Genomic DNA, 15,772 nt, shown 5'->3' with positions numbered 1-15,772 from the left:
GGGATATCCCTTCCTACACTGCAGTGGATCGTGGTAACAACGGACGCCAGCCTCTCCGGCTTGGGAGTTGTATGTCAGACCCAGTCTGCTCAGGGGTATTGGTCTCCAACCCAATCTCGCTGGCACATCAATCGAGCGGACCGACTGGCTCTCAAGGTCTTTCTTCCCCTACTCCTACACAAGGCGGTGCGGGTCCTGTCGGACAATTCCACCACTGTAGCCTACATCAATCGACAAGGGTGCACCAGGAGTTGCCTAGTCGCTCTGGAAGCCAACAGGCTCTTCGCATGGGCGGAACATCACCTAGAGCACTTAGCAGCGTCCCATATTGCGGGGAAGGAGAACGTTCAAGCGGATTTCCTCAGTCACCATTGGTTAGACCCAGGCGAGTGGGAATTGTTAGATGCAGCGATGAACCTGATCATTCGCAGGTGGGGTCCCCCTCACTTGGATCTGATGGCCACCATGACCAATGCGAAAGCTCCTCAGTTCTTCAGTCGCAGGCAGGAACATTGCGCGGAAGGGGTGGATGCCCTGGCCCCGCAACATTCTTCTGTAGGTGTTCCCTCCCTGGCCGTTAGTGGGCAAAGTACTTCGAAGAATCGAGCTTCATCGCGGGCCTGTCATTCTTCTTCGGCAAGGTCCCGTACTTGTCGATCAGGCGGATCGCTTCTGTCTAGCGGCCTGGCTTTTGAAAGGTGGAGATTGAGAAAGAAGGGATATAAGGAAGAAGTTATATCCACTCTGTTGCGGGCCAGGAAGCAGATTACCTCGCTTGCTTATGTAAGGGTATGGAAGGTTTTTGAAAATGCGTGTCGCCTCTGGTATCTCTGCTCGTAAGGCTTCGTTTCCCCAGGTCCTTTCTTTTTTCCAGATTTGTCTCGCCAAGGGGTTATCGTTCAGTTTCTTGCCAGTGCAGGTCTCCGCTCTCTGTTCCCTCTTAGGCACCATTGATGGTTTTTCAGTGGCGGCTCATCCGGATGTCATCCGTTTCCTCAGGGGAGCCAAGCACTTGAATCCTCCGGTCCGGGTTACTTCTTGTGGAGTCTTAACTTGGTTCTCCAGGTTCTCTGCGAACTCCTTTTGAGCCCTTAAGGAGGACTACGCTCAAGGATTTGACACTCAAAACAGTCTTCTTGGTGTCCATTTGTTCAGCCAGAAGAATCTCAGAGCTCCAAGCGTTGTCGTGCAGAAAGCCTTTTCTACGTTTCTCGGATTCAGAGGTATCCCTTAAGACTGTACCCTCTTTCTTGCCGAAGGTCTTGTCTTTTCATGTCAATCAGTCCTGGAACTTCCCGCTTTTTCTTTGTCAGAAGTAGCAAATACAGCTGGGGATGATCTGCGGCACCTCGATGTGAAAAGGGTCTTGCTGCGTTACCTTCAGGTTACAAATGAGTTCCGGATCTCTGACCTCTTGTTTGTTCTGTGGAGTGCCCGCGACTGCCTGGGATTTAATCCCAGTTCCTCCTCCAGGCGACCCCTTTCACCACGATCCTCAGGACCCGACGGACATCCAAAGGAACAGTAGGAGCTGGGAGATAGGGCTGCACGGCCGGCGCTTGAGCCCAGCCTCAGCCAGACACCACCCAATCAAATTTAAGACGCGCTGGTGACCTCACCCGACCGCCAGGGATTTAATCCCAGTTCCTCCTCCAGGCGTCGCGTGACAAAGGAGCCTGCCCCTTTGTGCGCCCCTTCGTGCAACCCCGAAGTTCAACCTCGCAGAGCAGATCTTTGTCTAAACCTGGTCATTCCTGCACAAAACCCACACTCCCACGCAGGCTTTCTCTGGCCTGAGCTTGCCACCGTCTGCACCTCAGCAGTTCCACTCTCTCCTTGGAGTCTCACCCATATCTTCCCCTTATCTCCACAAAGATGTGCACCTTCGCTATCCCCATAATCAGTAATCACTTCAGAAGTCACTCTAAACCCTCTTCACCTCACATCATCCGACAACAGAGGCTAATTCCAATTATGATCTCTCCGGTCACGCAACTACTTGGTCTCTCACTCTTCTCACTTACACTATTAAATGCCCAATCTCTCACGAAAAAAAACTCACATTCTTAATGACTATTTATTTTCTAATAATAATAAACCAGACATCTGTGCTATCACAGAAACATGGTTGAAACCCACGGATACAGTACTGAAGAATCTGCTTCCCACTCAATTATATGACCACCTCTCAATCCCCAGACTCAAAAAAAGAGGAGGAGGGCTTCTATTAGCTGCAAAAAAAGGATTGGGTCTAGCCATACAACAGGCAAATACAACACCCAATCTCGAATTCTCCTTCAAATCCGATCACCTCCAAATCGGCTTAATCTACGCTCCTCCAGGAATTCTAGAATCTGACCCTTCTCCCCTTATTGAATGCATCGCTAAACATATCAACTCTGACAAACCAGCCATAATAATGGGTGACTTTAACATGCACGTTGATGCTTCCCAAAAATCCCCCAACTGTGAAACATTACCCCTACCCCCCTAGCCATCCCTAGATCCTTGGGCCTCCTGGCCGTTATCATCTCCCCGAGTACACCTCTCTCTCTTTTGCACCTCCAGTTTCCCCTTAAATAAACTATTTCCTAGTGAATACCCTCCCTCCCTCCCCATACCCTGCCCCCTGCCTATCCTCCTCCATCGCTCCCTCCCCCTTCCTCCCCCCGTTATCATTGATCCTTTGGTTCTCTTTGTATTCAGATTGTTGGTTCTGTTATTAATGTGTTATTGTTATATTGTTATATTGTTTCATTGTATTTCCCGCCTGAGTTCTTTGTAAACCGGCATGATGTGCTTCACGAATGTCGGTAAATAAAAGTTAATAAATAAATAAATAAATAAAATTACTATCCTCACGCAGCTACATGGGATTCAGACAAATTGTCAACAGACCAACCCACAAAGCTGGCCACACATTGGACCTTATCTTCATAAATGAAGGCATTTCTATCTCCACTAAGCCCATATGCTCACCGGTCCCTTGGTCGGACCACCGGATCATTTCCACGGTTCTAGAGATCAAAGAACACCCACTCCAATCCTTCCCAAAAACTACAGTTCAATTCAGGAAACCCTGCTCTACAGACCACCTCAGTAGTCAGCTCTCCAAGGAATTAGCCCAACTCGACCTCTCAGACGCAAGTGCAGCCATCACTTCCTGGATCAATATTACACATAAAGTTGCAGACCAAACCTGCCCAACCATCTCCAAAGTGCTACAACCTTCCCCAGACAACAGGAAACAATGGTTCACCCCAGAACTGAAGTCCCTCAAACAAGATCTAAGAAGCAAAGAACTTAGATGGCGTAAAAACTCCTCTACCACAACACTAGCTTCCTACAAATCCCTCCTAAATGCCTACAGGAACGCCATCCTTAGAATAAAGAGATTTCTTTGCAAAAAAAAATCCATCACTTAATCTTTGATTCTAAAGCCCTGTTGTTATATGTCTCAGCTCTCACCAAACCATCCCCACCCATCATTCTGGATGACCAAGCACTTAGCAAAGCCACTGAACTTGCCAAATACTTCGAGAACAAAATCATCAAGCTGACCGCCCCCCTTACAACATCCAACCCCTTGCCTCCTCCCCCCTCCCTTTACCTCACCTCTACGAAACACAAGTTTTCCTAGCGTGTAGCCAGATGGACTTAGAACAAGTGGGTATAGTGTGCTCGTGCTACAGTTGGAGACGGATCTGACGTCAGCACGGGTACATATACCCCCACAGGAAGTGAAGCAACTCAGTAATTTCCGTCTCCAAAGCAGTTTGGAGAGCCTGCACGCTCGCTGAGCATGTCTTCCAATACTACTTTCTACTTTCTACTTACTAAACTTCTACAGACAAGCCCCCGCACTCCTGCGGTGATACCCTCGGGTCCCTCCCCCAGTTGAGTTTCCCGGGGTGATTTCCGCGATCCCTCGGAGGTGTAGGCCTCGGTCCGGTGGCCGAATCGCGGCAGGGATCTAGCCCCCGAGCGAGAAGGGCTCGGCCTGGCTGAGAGGCGCCTCGGTCCCGGCGTGGACCTAGAGGCAGCGGGTACATTTCCTCAAGCGCGGCGGTGAAGGTATCTCCCCTCTCCCCCCGCAGCCGGAGACCACCCGGGTTCCAGCCAGGAAGCGCCGAGGATCAGGTAAGGCGTACATCTCTTACTTTTGGTCTCCGAGGTACGAGGATCGGCGGCGTTGCCTGTATGCGGCACGCCGCGGAGGTCGCCATTTTGTCGGCCTTGTTCAAGTATTGAGCGCCCATGATAGGCGCCTGTATCTTATTGAGCGTATATTGCTGACCGCATATTATTGAGCGTGTATTGTATATCATTTAGCGTATATTGTATATCATACCATTTACAAAACCTCATACCTAGACCTCAGGATCCCATTTCAGCCACATACTTCATCCCGTCCACTGAGAACTGCGCAAAAAGGCTCTCTGAAAATCCCTCCACTTAAAATTTCGTCAAACAAAAGAGCCTTCTCCACTGTAGGTCCGATCCACTGGAACTCTCTACCTTCGGATCTTAGGCTTGAACAATGCCCCCTCACTTTTAAAAAAAGACTTAAAACTTGGCTTTTCTCTCAAGCCTACGATTGAGTACTTTCCACAAATCCCTTCTCCAGGTCTATGCCATATAATACCTGTTAGCTCAACAACTAAAGAATTAATTTCCAATCCCTCTTGTCTATTTTGCAGATATCTTATTCATAACTGATTCATTTTAATCGCCTGTATATAACATGTCTATTCTACTGTTGTTTTAATGTTATTTGTTATTAATATTTATTCAATTTTCTCCAAGTTCATTTTCCTGTTCCATGTAAGACTCACATGTTAAGTCACTCCAATGTTATATGTAAACCGAAATGATTAGCAACATTGTTGCTAGAATTTCGGTATATAAAAAATGTTAAATAAATAAATAAATATCATTGAGCGTATATTGTATATCATTGAGCGCAGATTGCTGGCACATATTATTGAGCGCAGATTCTTCAGCGCGCAATGGAGCACTCGAATGCCCCGGCGTCTCCTGCGGCGGCGCCTCCTGATTCCGGCGTGAAAGCCCTTGGCCTCTGCTCAGCATGCCAGCTTCGGGCCACGCACAGCGAGGAGCCAGACTCCCTTTGTGCCCAATGTGAGGAGGCCGTGAGAGCCTTGGGCCAGGACCAGTCTCAACAGAGGTTTGTCGACAGTTCCCCAGGGGCTACCCCGGATCTAGCGGGCAGTCTCGAACAACCTGGGATCCCGGGGGACCTGGTACCCCGACTAGAGACCACTTCCATTTCCTGGGTGGATCTCTTTAAGGGGATCCATGCCTTTGTACAGATGCAATCAGCTTCCAGGCCCTGCTGCTGCTCCAGCTGATCCTGCCCCTGGACCTTCGCGCCCTTATCGTGGGCACCCGCCTCCGGGCAGTCCGGTTCAGGCGGACCCTGATGTCTCGGAGGTCGAGTCTGAACCCCCCAAGGAGGGGGAACTTCCCTCGGGGATTGAGCCATATCGAACCATGAGGCGGTTCTTTCCCAAGGAAGATCTCTCCGACCTGGTATCGCAGTGCCTGGTGGAGTTGGCTATTACAGGCCCTAGCACTACGATGCCATCTACGCAGAACCCTCTACTGGAAGGTCTTCGTCCTACAACCCGCCATTTTCCCTTCTTGCAAGCAGCACAGCAGCTGATAGATTTGGAATGGGCGGCACCAGCGGCCTCATTCAAAGGGGGTCTGGCCCTGACGGGTATGTACCCCCTGGACCCGGCAATCAAGGAGATGCTGGCGTGCCCTCAGGTGGACGCCTTGGTGTTAGCGCTGTGGTCAAGCGCACTACTATTCCAGTTGAGGGGGGGGGGCGGCCCTCAAGGAGGCTCACGATCGGCGACTGGACGCCATCTTGAAACAGACCTTTGAGGTGGCAGCTCTATCCTTGCGGATCGCAACCTGCTGCACAGTGGTGACACGTTCCTGTTTGTCACAGGTCCGGAACAATGCTCCGGCAGCGGACATGGAGTCCGCTCTCTCGTTCCTCACGGATGCCGCATCCGACCTAGTCCGTACGACAGCCAAAGGGATCTCATCCTCTGTAGCTGCCAGGAGGCAGCTCTGGATACGGAAGTGGTCAGCCGATGCTCCTTCAAAGTCATGCCTCACCAGAATGCCCTTTAGGGGTTCTCTCCTGTTCGGCAGCGACCTTGATAAACTGGCCAGCACATGGGGCGCCTCTCCAGTACCTCGGCTGCCGGAAGATAGGTTCAAAAGGAACCAGCGCGCCTTTCCGAGGCCTTCCAGAGGTAGAAGCTCCCAATGCTTCAATCCCTATAGGAGTCGCGGCCAGGAACCAGTCCTTTCGGACCAAGCAGCAGAAGAGAGGAGCCGGCTCGGGTTCAGGGCCCGGCCGCGCCTCCCAATGAGAATCAGCCGATCCATCCGGGGGACGGAGCCATAGGGGGCAGGTTAACCCTCTTCTGCCCTAGATGGGTCGAGATTGCGTCGGATCAGTGGGTCCTCGCCATCATTCGAGAGGGGTATTATCTGGACTTCCATCACCTCCCTCCGGACAGGTTTGTGGAATCTCCGTGTCCAATCCACAAGAAGGCAGCATTGGAAGCTACCCTGGCGAGGCTCCTGTCCTTGAGAGCCATAATCCCAGTACCTGCATGGGAAATGGATTCTGGACATTATTCCATTTATTTCATGGTACCCAAGAAAGAGGGCACTTTCCGGCCCATACTGGACCTCAAGTCAGTCAACCGATACTTAAGGGTCCCGAGGTTTTGCATGGAAACTCTGCGCTCCGTCAAGACCGCAGTACAGCCAGAATTCCTCACGGCCTTAGACTTGTCAGAAGCCTACCTGCATATCCCGATCCATCGGGATCATCAGCGTTACCTACGCTTCAAGGTACTGGGATGCCACTTCCAATTCTGGGCTTTGCCCTTCGGGCTAGCCACGGCGCCGCGGACCTTCACCAAAGTGATCGTAGTGGTAGCAGCGGCGCTCAGACGGGAAGGAATCCTGGTCCATCCCTACCTAGACGATTGGCTGATCAGGGCGAAATCACGAGAGGAGAGCCATCGGGCAACCAACAGAGTGATCGCCCTTCTGGAAGCCTGGGATGGGTAGTCGACCTGAACAAGAGTTGCCTACAGCCTTCCCAATCACTGGAATACCTGGGAGTCCAGTTCGACACCCAGGCAGACAAAGTCACTCACTACCGTCTACGGTCCTTGATGGGAGCCAGCCGGCCCATAGCTTGGGATTATCTGCAGGTTCTCGGCCTCATGGCATCCACCCTGGAAGTGGTACCCTGGGCAAGGGCCCATATGAGACCTCTACAACGCTCCCTGCTCTCTCGCTGGAGCCCCCGCTTCCGGAATTACTCCGTGCATCTACCTCTGCCAGCCAGAGTGCAGACCCAGTTACGGTGGTGGTTGCAGGCCAACCACACGAGCAGGGGGTCGAAGATATCCTCCCCAAAGTGGATTCTGCTCACCACAGATGCCAGCCTGAGCGCATGGGGAGCACACTGCGAAGAACTCACCGCACAAGGGCGGTGGAACAGAGAAGAATCAGGGTGGAACATCAACTGTCTAGAGGCACGGGCAGTCCGGTTAGCCTGCCTGCAATTTGCTCACAGACTGTGGAACCGGGCAGTCAGTGATGTCCGACAACGCCACCACGGTGGCATACATCAACCGTCAGGGCAAAACCAGAAGCCGACAGGTGTCCCTAGAGATAGCCCCGCTGATGGCTTGGGCAGAGGCGAATCTTCAGGACATCTCCGCCGTCCACATTGTCGGAAGGGACAACACCACGGCAAACTTCCTCAGCAGAGAAAGCCTAAATCCGGGGGAATGGCAGCTCTCGCCCACAGCCTTCCAGATGATTGTGGATCACTGGGGGATTCCGGACATGGACTTACTAGCGGACAGGTCCAATGCTCAAGTACCTAGATACTTCAGCCACAAGCGAGATCCGTTCTCTCATGGGATCGACGCCCTGGTTCAGCCATGGCCTCCAGGGACCCTGCTATACGTCTTTCCTCCGTGGCCCCTGCTGGGCACTCTTATCCACAAGATTCAGAAGCACCGGGGCCTAGTTCTTCTAGTGGCACCGGATTGGCCAAGTAGACCCTGGTACGCGGACATGAGAAGACTACTGGCAGGGGAGCCCCTTCCCCTACCTCCTCTCAGGGACCTGCTACGTCAGGGTCTCATCCTCCACGAGGATCCGGCTCAATTCTCTCTTACGGTCTGGCCATTGAGAGGGCTAGGATGAAGAAAAGAGGTTACTCGGAGCCGGTGATAGATACACTTCTCCTAGCTCGCAAGTTTTCCACATCCCTCACCTACGTCAGGATTTGGAGCGACACTCATGGCACCAATCCACATGCGACTACTATCCCTATTGTTCTGGATTTCCTGCAGGATGGGCTTCAGAAAGGTCTCTCCCTAAGCTCCATCAAGGTTCAGGTGGCTGCGCTGTCTTGCTACGGTCCCAGGAGGGATGGCAAGACCATTGCCACGCACCCGGATGTTTTTCGCTTCCTGAAAGGAGTCAAGCACATTCGTCCGCCACTGAAGGGGCCAGTGCCCCTGTGGAACCTTAACCTTGTTTTGGATTTCCTCGCGGGATCCACCTTCAGACCCCTTCGGGGCCTGTCTCTCCGTTCGCTAACTTTGAAGATGGTGTTCCTGCTGGCAGTGTGTTCCGCACGCCGCATCTCAGAGCTACAAGCGCTGTCTTGCCGTGATCCCTTTCTCAGAATCACTCCTGAGGCTATCCATCTTCGCACGGTTCCATCCTTCTTGCCTAAGGTAGTCTCACAACTTCACCTCAACCAGACCATATCCTTGCCAACCACGGCGGGTTTGAAGAAATCAGAAGAAGGGCGTTTGTTACGCCGTCTCGACATCGGCAGATTGCTGCCCAGATATCTGGAAACGACAGAAGCAGTACGAACGATGGACCATCTGTTCGTCCTTCACAGCGGGAAGAAACAAGGAGCAGCGGCCTCACGGCCCACCATCGCCCGCTGGATCAAAGAAGTTATCAGAGCGGCCTACGTAGAGGCCGGGAAGTCACCGCCTCTACAAGTCAAGGCTCATTCTACCAGAGCCCAAGCAGCATCTTGGGCTGAATCTAGGATGCTGTCGCCTGCAGAAATATGTAAAGCGGCGACATGGTCCTCCCTCCATACCTTCTCCAGGTTCTACCGTCTGGATGTCCAGGCCAGGGAGGACACAGCATTTGCGAGGGCAGTCCTACGCGGTCCTCAGGCAGCCTCCCACCCAGTCCGGGAGTAAAGCTTTTGTACATCCCACTTGTTCTGAGTCCATCTGGCTACACGCTAGGAAATGTTGAGATTACTTACCTGATACTCTCGTTTTCCTTAGTGTAGACAGATGGACTCAGCATCCCGCCCGGCTGCCGGTATATATGGGCTTCACCGATTCCAGGTAGGCCATGTCATTTTCTTACACAAGAGCGTCCCCCTTGCCAGGTGTCGACGCCTTCCGGTTGGGAACGCTGGCGGTCTCCAGCTACTGGCAACCGGTCAGGGGAATCCTGTTTCATTAATTTATTGATAGTCAGTACACATATATCCATAACAGCTTTTGCAAGGAAGATTACTGAATTGCCCCACTTCCTGTGGGGGTATATGTACCCGTGCTGACGTCAGATCCATCTCCAACTGCTAGCACGAGCACACTATACCCACTTGTTCTGAGTCCATCTGGCTACACTAAGGAAAACGAGATTATCAGGTAAGTAATCTCAACATTAAGGTTGTATCTGTCATTCTGTTTTCAAATGTACTTTAATCTTTTCTGTAGTTAACGATTATATTTAAGGACGAATTTAGTGTAGATTTGCAGTTTTAGTTTTACTTCCCTGCTCCGTTATTTGTATCCCTTGTTCCTTGTAATGCTCCTTGCGACTTTGCAGTTTCAATGTAACCCGGTGTGATTTGTATTTTTTACAGGAACGTCAGTATAAAAAAAAGTTAAAAATAAATAAAATAAATAAGGCTTCCAAGGCCACTATAGAGTGTTGGCTAAAGGAGGCCATTGCATCGGCTTACATCTGTATGGGTCGGCCAGTGCCGGAAGGCTTAAAAGCTCATTCCTTATGGTCTCAGGCTACTTCTTGGGCGGAAAGTCAATCTGTCTTTCCGCAGGAAATATGTAGGGCAGCTGCATGGAAATCCCTGCATACTCTTGCTCGTCATTACTGGCTGGCTGTACAGGCTCCAGTTCTTGGCTCTTTCGGGCGGCAGGTTCTTCGAGTGGGGCTATCTCGGTCCCACCTGGTTTAGGGAAGCTTTGGGAGATCCCACGGTCTGGACTGATCCGGGTACGTACAGGGGAAGGAAAATTGGTTCTTACCTGCTAATTTTCGTTCCTGTAGTACCATGGATCAGTCCAGACACCCGCCTGTACTAGATCTGATACGTCCGCTCGAATGTTCTGTCTTTTTCTACAGGTTTTTTCAATTATCTGATTTGTTGTCTACTATTACTAAAGGCAATGGAAGCATCTAACAGATGAAAATAAAATTGTATGCAAGAGCGATTTTATTCATACAGAATCCTTTCAATTGTTCACTTGTTCAATTTGTTTTTTCTTATTGCTTGCTTGATCTTTGGGAAGTTATATCTGCTTTGAAAGTACTTTATACTGAGGGGGTGTAGGGTAGGCTCTGTCCTGATAGAGGATACCCTCACAGTTTTGGTCTGTCTCCACCTGCTGGACAGGAGGCTCAACCCACGGTCTGGACTGATCCATGGTACTACAGGAACGAAAATTAGCAGGTAAGAATCCATTTTCCTAAAGTTCTGGTGCTTCAAATTAAAAATGATGGTTGCCAGCACATCCTAGCTGGAGAACGTTTAACATTGAACCAAAGGATCTAGCGGAGGTGCCAAAGCTAATTATTAAACCTGATCATACGTAGCTTGTCCTGAAGTGTGTTCCACCCTGAGAGGCTTTGCTGTCCCCTTTCTTTCACAGAGCACCCTCTGCTATTGATCTGAGTTTTTTTTTCTTTCAAAACTTCTAATGTGCACTTTTTCAGTGCGTTGTGGTGAATGCTTTTATTTTTGTTTTCTTTATAGGGCACTAATTTCCAGCATTCTAGTTGGGCACTAACATTTTATATGTTCTTCCTGTGGTTATATGGTGAGCTGTGCAGGAGAAAAGATCCTCCTTACCCTCCCTTCTCCTATCTTTTGTGTAATTTCATCATTTTGTTTTTTTTATGTGGTAAACATCTGCTGTAGATCTGTCCAGTTTCTGTGGCCTTCTAATAAGTAGAGATGGGATCTCAACAGAAATGAGATGCCCTTAATTTGTCCCTATCATCATGCCATTTTTCTGTTTAGTATTTTGGAATCCAAAAGTCTGAGGGAACCATCAGTGTTGAAATTTATTTAGATTTATTTATTTATTTAGATTTTTTATATTCTGCTTTTTGCACTTCAAAGCAGATTACATTCATGTACTGTAGGTATTTCCCTATCCCTAGAGGGCTTACAATCTAACAGCTCAATACAGTAAAGGGCGGCCACGGTTACCCTGCTCCTAACCGGCTTTCTACTCACTTTTTGGCCGCGTTAGTCCAACCCGCGATACACTATCCCCTTTAACCTACTCCTACCGCGTCCTAAAATCCCTGCGCAACCCCTTCCGCATGCGACATGTATATTGCATGTAAACGATCGAATTAGCTATTCCCTACCATCCAGTAACGCGCGCCCCGACTATTGCTCTCTTTCCCTGCCGTTTTGCTGCGCGTTTAACCTGCTAACTTACCGCCTATCCTTACTCCTGCGTTAGAGACAGGGGTAAGGGTAGGTGGCAAACTTTCCCCCAGCCCCCGCTCTCCTGCCCTGGCCGCATCCATGGGTGCTGGTCTCCGGGGCAGCCCCAGTCCTCTCCCCTCCTCCCGAAGCAGCGAGGAGAGCAGCAGCCCCCCTCTGGACATCGGAGAGGACGACCGCGGCTCCCCTCCCCTGCCTCCAGCTGCCTGCGATGATGGACGCCAAAAAGAGAGAGAGGGGCGAGGACAGGCAATCCTACGCTCGGGACTGCCAGTGCCCCCTCCCCTCCTCCCGAAGCAGGGCGCGAAAAGCAGCCTTGCTCCCGGAGGAGGGGAGGGGGGACTGGCAGTGTAAAGCGATGAAGCGGACTTACTTTTTGCAGCCCCCTCCGGACATCGGCGAGGACGACCGCGGCTCCCCTCTCCTGCCTCCAGCTGCCCGCGAAGATGGACGCCTGCACGGGTGAAAGCGGCCCCTGTTCGTGCAATTGGGCCGCTCAAGGCGTGATGTCATGGCATGTGACGTCACGTCTTGAGCGGCCCAATTGCACGAACAGGGGCCGCTTTCACCCGTGCAGGCGTCCATCTTCGCGGGCAGCTGGAGGCAGGAGAGGGGAGCCGCGGTCGTCCTCGCCGATGTCCGGAGGGGGCTGCAAAAAGTAAGTCGCTTCATCGCTTTACACTGCCAGTCCCCCCTCCCCTCCTCCCAGAGCAAGGCTGCTTTTCGCGCCCTGCTTTGGGAGGGGGGACTGGCAATCCCAAGCGTAGGATTGCCCGTCCTCTCCCCCCTGGCTCTTGCTACTTTTTTTTTTTGCTTTACACTGCCAGTCCTGTCTCCCCTCCTCCAGGAGCAAGGCTGCTTTTCGTGCCTTGCTTCGGGAGGAGGGGAGAGGGCTGACAATCCCGAGCGTCGGAGAACTGGCCACTTCCTGGTATCTGTCATTTCAAATGACATTTGAAATGACAGATACCAGTGTGTCCGTGAAGCGTTAGGCCCGCGCACCCAGGTTACTGTATAGGCGCTCTATACAGTAAAATGGGTTGCGCGGGCCTAACGCTTCACGGACGCTTCTTAGATGCAGCTTGCATTTGCAAGCTATTTACATACAGGATCGAGCGGTAGGTGAGCTGCACTGTGCGTGCGGCAACCGCGGGTGCGCCAGGCACTAACGCAGCTCTTCCTACTGCTCGGTACTGGATTGACCTGTAAGTTTGTACCTGAGACAATGGAGGGATTTTCCTGCTTGTCTAGGTTTGATTCACTTCTTCCTTACTTTTCTGCAGGTCAAAGCATGAGGAGATTGACCTGGTAAGTGTGGAGGAGTTCTATCAAGAAGCTCCTGTTGAGATCAGCAAACCTGAATTCACAATCGGAGATCCCCACCAGCAAACCCTGGCTCGTTTGGACTGGGAACTGGAGCAGCGAAAAAGGTAAAGTATGGCAAGCTGTGCTGAGCCTTGGAAGCTGCTGTCCTTTCTTGATGCTCTGCTTTCTCACACAACAGTTGATTCTCTTTCTCTTATTCCAGTGCTACATAGGCCGGATGGCCTTTTTCTGCCTTCATGCACCTATCTAGTCTGCCCATCTACACAACTGCTCAGCCCTATAATCTCGGACTCCCTCAGAAATACCCTACACTTATTTCTTGCTTTCTTGAATTCATATATTTTAGTAGGTAGAGGAGGTGGGCATTGCCACATGATTTTGAAATACTGTGCCAACTCAAGTATAGGATATAGTGATGTGTATTGAAATGCAAGTTCCAGTTCAAGGATTTCTCGGATTGTTTCTTGGGTGGGAACAGGCATCATATGGTCTTGATGCATAGGCAGCGGAAAGGGGGAGCCATGGGCCCCCCAAAATTCAACCACTGCTGGCAACAACTGCACCCCCCCTTCTAAATTTCCATTTCCTGTCGTGTAGCCAGATGGACTCAGAACGAATGGGATAGTATCCGCGTGCTAGCAGTTGGAGACGGATCTGACATCAGCACGGGGTATATATATCCCCACAGGAAGCGTAGCAACTTAGTAATTTCCGTCTCCAAAGCAGTTTGGAGAGCCTGCACGCTCGCTGAGCGTGTTTCCAAATCTACTTTTTCTTTCTTTTTCTACTTACTAAAACTTCTACAGCATCGAGCCCCGCACTCCTGCGGTGATACCCTAAGGTCCCTCCCCCAGTTGAGTTTCCCGGGGTGATTTCCGTGATCACCCCGGAGGTGTAAGTCCTCGGTCCGGTGGCCGAATCGCAGCAGGGACACAGCCCCCGGGCGAGGTTCGGGTGAGGCATTCGAGGCGCCTCAGTCCTGGCGTGGACAAGGCAGCGGGTGCATATCCTCAAACGCGGCGGTGAAGGTACTTGCCCTCTCCCCCCGCAGCCGGAGACCGCTCGGGTTCCAGCCGGGAAGCGCCGCGGATCAGGTAAGGCGTACATCTCTTATTTCTGGTCTCCGAGGAGCAGAGGATCGGCGGCGTGGCACGCCGTGGAGGGCGCCATTTTGTGGGCCTTGTTCAGGTATTGAGCGCCCGTAATAGGCGCGGCTCTATTCCTCCTTGTGCGTATATTGCCTTATTGCTGTGAGCATATTGAATGCCACTGAGCGTGTATTGCTAACTGCATATTGCAGAGTGCATATTGCATACAATTGAGCTGTTTTCATGGCCGCCTATTGCTGAGAGCATATTGCACATATTGCTGCTGCTTATTGTTATTATTGTGCGCCTGTTGAATTAAGCGCATATTGCTGCCGCATATTATTATTATTGTGCGCCTGTTGGATTAAGCGAATATTGCTGCCGCATATTATAATTATTGTGCGCCTGTTCTATTAAGCATTCAGCGCAGTCATGCATATGGGGAGCGGAAATCCGAATGAACTGTATTCGATGGGGGGGGAAAGGCTGACGTGCACGGAGCAGGAGAGGGACCTTGGGGTGATAGTGTCTAATGATATGAAGTCTGCGAAACAATGCGACAAGGCGATAGCAAAAGCCAGAAGAATGCTGGGCTGCATAGAGAGAGGAATATCGAGTAAGAAAAGGGAAGTGATTATTCCCTTGTACAGGTCCTTGGTGAGGCCTCACCTGGAGTACTGTGTTCAGTTCTGGAGACCGTATCTACAAAAAGACAAAGACAAGATGGAAGCGGTACAGAGAAGGGCGACCAGGAAGGTGGAGGATCTTCATCGCATGACGTACGAGGAGAGATTGAAGAATCTAAATATGTACACCCTGGAGGAAAGGAGGAGCAGAGGTGATATGATACAGACTTTCAGATACTTGAAAGGTTTTAATGATCCAAAGGCAACGACAAACCTTTACCATAAGAAAAAAATCAGCAGAACCAGGGGTCACGATTTGAAGCTCCAGGGAGGAAGATTCAGAACCAATGTCAGGAAGTATTTCTTCACGGAGAGGGTGGTGGATGCCTGGAATGCCCTTCCGGAGGAAGTGGTGAAGACCAGAACTGTGAAGGACTTCAAAGTGGCGTGGGATAAACACTGTGGATCCATAAAGTCAAGAGGCCGCCAATGAAGAGTGGGTGACTCGCCAGAATGATGGCTACTGCCTGGAGACAATACCCTTAGTCAATAAACATACACATGGTTACTGTGACTCCAACATCACTCTAAGATTCAACAGCAAGAGGAAATGTGGAAAAAAGGATTTGCACTCACAAAGACGGGAGTAGCTGGCTTGTTACGGCGGTTACTACCCCAAACCAAATATCCAAATTACTACCTCCACCTTCCTCTATTCCTGATGCCTTTCAACTAGCTTGATCACTCCATTCTTATACTTCACTTCAATGCATATCCAGCATAGTTCTCTGCTTCAACAGCAGGGGAAAAGAAAAACTGTTACTTCACACATCCAGCAGAGCTCTCTGCTTAAACGGCAGGGGAGAAGAAAAAAGGATTCACACTCACAAAGCGGGGAGTAGCTGGCT

General features: G+C 50.8%; 1 protein-coding gene across 3 annotated transcripts in view; it reads left to right on the top strand.

Annotated features, from left to right (window-relative positions):
- The window catches only part of THOC5 (THO complex 5), a 435,920-nt gene that overhangs the window by 101,549 nt on the left and 318,599 nt on the right, over positions 1–15,772 (top strand). For all 3 annotated transcript variants that reach the window (XM_029619746.1, XM_029619745.1, XM_029619747.1), the window contains exon 6: positions 13,108–13,254. In XM_029619746.1, coding sequence (XP_029475606.1) covers positions 13,108–13,254 — 147 coding nt within the window. The remainder of the gene's footprint in view (positions 1–13,107; positions 13,255–15,772) is intronic.

This window comes from Rhinatrema bivittatum, chromosome 11 (assembly GCF_901001135.1).
Source record: "Rhinatrema bivittatum chromosome 11, aRhiBiv1.1, whole genome shotgun sequence".
In the NCBI taxonomy this organism is placed as follows: Eukaryota; Metazoa; Chordata; class Amphibia; order Gymnophiona; family Rhinatrematidae; genus Rhinatrema; species Rhinatrema bivittatum.
This window is presented reverse-complemented; position numbering and strand designations above follow the sequence as displayed.